A 7223-nucleotide genomic window follows, 5' to 3' on the forward strand; every position below is an offset into this window, starting at 1 on the left:
TGATTCTACACTATGCGCTCTGATTCACCCCCTTCTTTCTAACGGGCACTTCAGAGGAAATAAGGGTTACTCTTTTCCATTTATAATTTCTAATTGACTACCAGTGCTTTCTTGTGGTCAGAGGTATACAAAATAGAGCTAGAAATAGCCTATTAAAAACAAGCTACAATCAGACCACTGCTCTAAACTACTGTCAGCAATGATCAGAAAGTCCTGATTTCCTTGTTAAAAGACAGAGGCATAATTGAAGCCATATCTTCACTTCAGATTGATTATTCGGCGACCCTTATCCACATCTTCATTCAGCAATTTGAATTTTAATGAAAGTAAATGGAATAATTAGCATTTCAAAGTGTGTTTGATACACTGAATAAAAAAGGAAAAATACTTTTATGCCTAATCTATACACAAAAGAAAAAGCATTTGGGAGGATGCAGAGGATACCAAGTACAGTTGTAGTGTCTTCATTAGAATAACTAAAACAACTGCTTGCTTCAGCTGCATAATTATACAAGAGAATAATGTGTTATTAAGCTATGACTTCTCACCTTTATTTTATGTAGTGTGAATAGCAAGAGTTTTTGCTGTTATGTCTCTTCTCCAGTTATAAAATATAAACACTGTGGCTGCCCACACCTATAAAATCTCTGTACTGGGCTAATACCACTGTCAGCAAAGGTTTTACAAGAGGAGCTCCATGCACCTGTACTTATAGATGACTAAGAGCAGGACACCTATAAGCACAGTGGGGATGAGCTTTTCTGCTGCCCGTCTTGGTTGTGTGTTTGGGTATTTTGGTTTTGGTGGGTGTGTTTTGGTTGGTTGGTTTGGTGCATGGGTGCTTTTTTTGGTTGTCTAAAGTAACAGCTATTTTTTAATGTAAAAATAAAAAGTGTGGTTAATACTCAGAGTCTTGAACCAACACACAGAAGAAGATGTGGGCAGCAAGGATGGGGAAAAAAGTCTATCATATCAAGGGTACCTGTTACCATAGCTGCAGAAGCAGACTGGCAGGTGGTATGCAAAGGAAACAATGTTACTTAAATAGAACAACAAAAAAAAAACTGGGAAAAAACAAATACGGAGCCTGCTTTGGGGAATAGATACAACACAGACATTAATTACCCCATTAGTCTTCTTGGCACAGTGCAAGAAAAAGGCTTCAGCTAGTAACCAGCTTTTATGAGGGTCAAGCTAGTGGACTTCACCACTGCCCACAACTTTTGCCCACCTGATGGAAATGAGTTCATGCAAGAGAGAAAGAAAAAGAAAAGCTATTTACAAACACTATCAGAGCTAAAATGGAAAGACCACATACCCCAATGATTGCGTTCAGTTCTGCCATGGTCACTTGTTTGGCACGCTCCACAGCCTGCACCACTTGTTGCTGGTGCTATAAATGAAGATCAGAAACAGAATAAAATTATTTGTTTTCTAAATTATTTAGCATAGATTCTTACTTTTACTGTCTTTACTTGCTTTTCTAAGATATGCAGAACCTGAAGTAAGTGCTCTCTAATAGACAGTCACATTGGGTGTTGATAAGCAAAAATATATAGGCAAGGGAAGGATTTTTATCTTTATGACATTACATGCTGGGAATTACACCTCTGCTTCCCAAAGAGCTCTTTCACAACTTGGCTAAATGGGAAACTGTCTTCCTTTTGTTCATCAGCCCGGTGTGCTTTTGAATTTAAATGCCATCTTTAAATGTAAGCTTCTTTCCTTACATCCAAAGAAACTGTATGAATAAAGCCCACCCAGTTTTCTGAAAAGTGTATCTTTTCAACAAGCACACGGCAACCACATCACTGAGGAATATACAGATTCTACTCCTAGGTACATTTCAAAGCAGCCCAACCATAAGAAAAAAATTTAAAATGGCATTCACAAATCTGTCAAAAATGTGAAAGAGAACTAATTATTTGAATCCCCAACATGTAAATTTTAATAGCATTAAAAAGTCCATCAAAAACACATGGTCTAATTAACAACACAGTTTACAAGCTCCAGTGGTTTTATCAGTTTAAGTGATACTGTATTCCTGCACTAAATTCAAAATTGCTCTATGTTGAAGCTGACTGGTATTTATTTGAAAACATCAACTACAAACAAAATAAGGTTCTCGTCTTGCAACCAGATCCATGGTTGTTCAGACCTCCACCAGTGGCAAATTAATCTTCACAGGCAGCCTCGCAGAATCAGCATGACACAGAACAAATAGGTGCAAGGAGGGGTCACGGAGAACTGCGAGTAGGTTGTGTGATCTGCGCTAAGAGTGAGACATCGATGATTTACAGCCACAGGTTGAACAGAAAAAGGAGGGAGGTCCTGACAATCTGGAGAGGTGTGAAAACTGTAACAATGAAACACCAGCTTTGCATCAAAACCAACATCCAGATGTGTACTTGCACAAAGTTTAAGAGAAAGGTTGAGAAGGTCCCTTTAAACATTCAAGTTTGCCCTCCCATGGCTGTGTATATGGGCAGAACGGAGCCAAGGTACAGACCATCTTGCACAGCAACTCCTCCTGTGCATCCTCAGCAGAAGCAAAAAGTTGCATAAAATAAAACGAGGACCCAAACCCTCAAGATCACCTCCAATACAAGAGTTAGGTGAAGATCACTGGGACTCCACAGGGAGCACCCTAAGCCCCACTGCAGGAGGGGCTTAAAAGAGAGGGGCTGTAAAAAAGGGTGCTGCTATCTCAGGGGCTTGGCACGCCCAGATTTCACAATTCTCAGTGCAATGCACAAACAAAAGTGGCATTTTCACTTACAAGCCCTCTTGCATCAAAGTTCTCAGGGCAAGGAAAAACAAACCTAAAAATCCACCCCTAACTGTATGTCCTGGTTTTGGCCTGTACAGTTAATTTTACACAGCAGCCATGAGGTTTGGGTCTGTCTGGGCTGTTCTATACCACCACATCAGGACAAAAATAGGGCTGGGCTTTCAGAAGAAATGGCTTGTGGTCCAGGAAAGTATGGCAGCTGGAGGGCCTGTCTTTCATTGTTTTTTTGTCCTAGGCTTGGTGAGCAATTTTACTTGTACATCAGCCTCTCTCTGTACATCTTTGTGATTAGCGTGGTTGCTGTTACTGTCTGTTTTCTTATCTCGTGGCTGTTTCCAGTAATTTGTTCTTATCTCAACCCATAATCTCTGACTTTTTTCTCCCATAGAGGAAGGTCATGGGGGAAGCGGCTGCATGTTTTTTTTCTTAGTGGAAAATATAAACTGGGGAGTGCCATTCCTAACCAATGACACTAAGAAATTCTGATCCCAACTAAGAAAAACAGATAAATGCAAGCAATGAAGGTCATAATTTACAAACACTTCTGGAAGGAAGAAAATGGTTTTAGAGTTTGTTTGTTTTTAAGCAAATGAAGGAAATTACTGGAGACCACTTAGAATACTGCTACTTTTTAGGTGTAAGCAGAATCACAGAAGTTTCATTCAGTTTTGTAAAACTACACTGGCAGTATAAACCAAATCTGCCCAATCTGTCTTATAAGAATGTAAAGACTAAAAAGCAGGTTGAACATCAGCAAACAATGTTCTTGGTATTCAAGAAAAAGAATTTAAAAATTAAAAATCCAGTGTACCACAGCCACAGATACCAGAAAAAAAGGAAATTATGGTATTCAAGCACCAAGCTCCTGATAATGTGTTACCAGCTCCAGGTTATCACTTGTTAAGGATAGGTACAGCTTTCATCGATTATATAGCTGCAAGCCTGGTGACCCACAACTCTATATGTCAACAGGGTGATTATAAAAATTACACTACTATTTTCTGGTAGAAGTCATTCACACCACGGAATTTTTCATTAATTCATTGAAAAAAAAAAACCAAAAGAACAAAGCAGAGGTTTTAAAATATTTAGTTTTTAAAATAAAAACATTTACTGAGAAGTTTATAGTCATCTCCTCTGTCCTACCACAGGCAATGCTTTTTGCACTGAGGTAAAGAAAGCTCTTGTATATATGAATGTTCTATTCCAACATCAATTTACTTAAATCCTGCTCCCAGGAGAAGAAAAAATGTCTAAGGCATCTACAAAAGCTGGCCTAAACCTATCAAAATTATTGTAGAACTTACTTCAATTTGCATCCAGGATTTAGAAAATAAGTCAACTCCACAAAAGTTAGAGTATCTTCTGTTCCCTTACAGCAAATACATAAAGAATAGCTGTCAGAAGAATTTGGAAAAAATATTATTTCATTCTCAGGCCAGAGGAAGAAAAGGTGAAGGGATGGACTACCAAAACCCCACTTTCAGATTTCTGCCAGAGCAGTCACACAATCCAAATTTCATTGATTCTAATAGGCCTGGGATCAAGACCTCACAGAGAGGAGAAAACCCAAGGTCCTAGTAACACTGAACCTAAATTAGGTACAGTAGAGACTATTATAATTCTCCTATTGCTTGCTTCTTTAACATCGATTTCATCTTCAGTGGCTTTGTATGCAAAAGACTCAAAATAGATGGTGTGTAATTAGCCTTTCCATCGCTTCCAGCTCATTGCAGCAACAGAGGAGGCACTTCCTCAGCTCCCAAAACCACCTACAGTTGAGTGACCCTGGCAGTACTTCAAGTTACAGGCAAAAACACACACTTGAGTGAAAAAGGGTGCAGGAAAACCCATGCAGGGTTTTGAAGAGCTGAGCCTTTCTGAAACTGGAGTGGGCTGGGAGCTCTATGTTACCAGCCATGGCTCCAGAAACAAGTGGGGATCTCTACACCTAAAGAATGAGCCCAGCTGGGTCCAGGGACTCACTGCAACCCAAAGCCAAGGGTTTGGAGTGGGCAGGGAGCCCAGGAGCCCACTGAGCAGGATGGCAGCTGGCTGGCCCAGCCTGAATTGGTACCCAAGGATGGATGGTCCCAATACCTACTACATGTGCCTGAACACCCTCCTGAGCCAGCACACCAGCAACAAGCAGCGCTATGTTAAAACCAAGCGGTACACATCCGCCTGTCCATCAAGTGATCATGTAGCAATTTACAGCCAAGTAAAAACAGCAACAACAAAAAAGGGTTACTTTTTCCCCAACCAAATATAGATACAGGGTTGCAACTTTCACACACATTTAATGCTAGCCTCGGTCTGTGCACACACGCAAATGACAGATCTGGGTTTTTTCAGCTGTGGGAAAACAGTACTTTGCACTGCACTTAACATGCCAGAGCAATGAGCTCAATACCCTGCCCCACCTGTCATGCAGACTAGTACTGTTTCTCCTTTCTCACTTTTTCTCATTTCTTCTCTCCTTTTTGCATTCTATAGCAAGCAGTGTGCCTGTACTTGCCTCGTTTTGGAAAATCACTTCTTTTAAGTCTCACAGTGTGTAGCAACAGCTACAGAGACCACAAGAAGAACCTAGGCTTTTTCACCATCATATTGTCTCACCACACACTTGTCACCTAGCCCTGGCTTATGCACAGGCCCTGCAACATGGTGGGAAATTCCCAGGCTTTTCATACCATGTCAGAGCTCTCCACAACTCCCAGTGACAGGGGGAGCTGTGCTGACAGCAAGCGAGCAGCCAAAATTTCCCCAGGCACGGACACAATTATACTGGTGTTAAAAACCCCTAATTAGAGCCTGTCTTTAGGGTTGCCACCAACATCCAAAGCAAAACTCGCTGAAAATTTTGCTTTGAAGAAGCAAGCAGCCTCTGCTGTTCCTTACTTTTATTATTTTGTTGCTTGCGATATGTTTAGAGGTAGTACAGGTCTTGCATAAGAACTGCAGCACTGCCCTTCTTGGAAACCCTATCTAGAGACAGCGTAATGAGACAAGGCCATGCCAAAAATGCTAGTGAGAACTGGAAAGCAAATACACATTTACCATGGAGTACAGCACACACTGTAAAACTACAAGGGACAAGTTGGGTCACTGCATCCAGGCACCATAACTCAGACAAGATATAATAACTACTTCAGACAAATGAGACAGCATTATTAGCAATATATGCATAAATTGCTAATGAGATGCATTCCTTGGCAAAAGGATTACAGATCTCTCAGAGTTGCCTTGCATTTACTGTTTAGCTCTAGTCTGAGGCAAGTCTGAGATGGAGGCAAATAATTCTGTCTTGTCAACCTCACATCTCAGACCAAAAGCTATTTCCTTTCGATCAGTATTAAGAACTCCTGCTCTGCTTCTACATAATGGGTCTCATACTCCCCATTCAAATTTACTGGACTTTAGAAACACCTCTAGTGAAAGTATGTACAAAGAAGAGCAAGCCCATTATGGTCCACATCAACCTCTTAAAAGAAAAACCATCAACTGATATAAAAAGTTTGAAAAGAGAAGACTCCAAGCAGAATTTCCTCTTGATGTTTACATGTTTGCATGCCAGCGCTTTGCATTTTATTACACTAGAAGATATATCTAACCACCTTAGTGTGCACAGGGAACTGAAGATGCCTGTTAAAAAACAATCCATCTAGTTTGGTATTAGCTAGCTCACTGGCAGTTGGACAGGAAAGTGAACCTCCCAAAAAAGTTTATTACTGCCTCCTTCAGCCTTCCAAAATATTTACATTGAGGCATGTAAATTGACAGGGACCAGTACTTGCTTCTCAAGCAGCTTTTGCAAGTAGTGCTGAGCTCCAAGGTGCCACAACTACAGCATTTGCTGTACATCAGCCAGCTTGCATGTGTTTCATGAATATAAACACAGACAGTATTTACTCAAAAGAAGGTGACTGTGATATGTATCTCCAGACACACTGAAGAAATGCCACTATCCAACACTGGAGGTCATTCAGCACTTAGCCCACAATAACAGCCAAAGGTTGCAACCAGCCACAAATACCACCTTGAGCAGACAGGAACTAGCCCCAGCTTGAAAGCCACAGGGTTGTGAAAGCGTCATACTCTGCTGAAGCTGGTAAATTCAGTTGAGAAGTGTCAATTAGCAGAGGCACTATCTATGGCTATAGACATAAAATTAATTGCACTGTACTGGCTAGGTCATTCAAGCATGGGAACACTGAACTATCTACCAACTGCAGCAGATTAAACTAAATTAACTGAATGACCACAACCTACACCCAGGCAGGCACCCCTTTCATTTTATGCAATAGGAACTACTTTGAGCACATTGGTGTCTCACCATATCACACAGAGGTGGAAAATGACTGTTGCAGCACAGGAAGCCCAAAACCACAGCAGAAATTGAACACACATTGCCCCTGAGGTCCATATCACA

General features: G+C 40.8%; 1 protein-coding gene across 1 annotated transcript in view; it reads right to left on the reverse strand.

Annotated features, from left to right (window-relative positions):
- The window catches only part of LOC102045627 (transducin-like enhancer protein 4), a 95693-nt gene that overhangs the window by 57355 nt on the left and 31115 nt on the right, over nt 1-7223 (reverse strand). The window contains exon 4 of the mRNA XM_031056868.1: nt 1319-1393. Within this exon, the coding sequence (XP_030912728.1) occupies nt 1319-1393 (75 nt within the window). The remainder of the gene's footprint in view (nt 1-1318; nt 1394-7223) is intronic.

This window comes from Geospiza fortis, unplaced genomic scaffold (assembly GCF_000277835.1).
Source record: "Geospiza fortis unplaced genomic scaffold, GeoFor_1.0 scaffold12, whole genome shotgun sequence".
NCBI lineage: Eukaryota > Metazoa > Chordata > Aves > Passeriformes > Thraupidae > Geospiza > Geospiza fortis.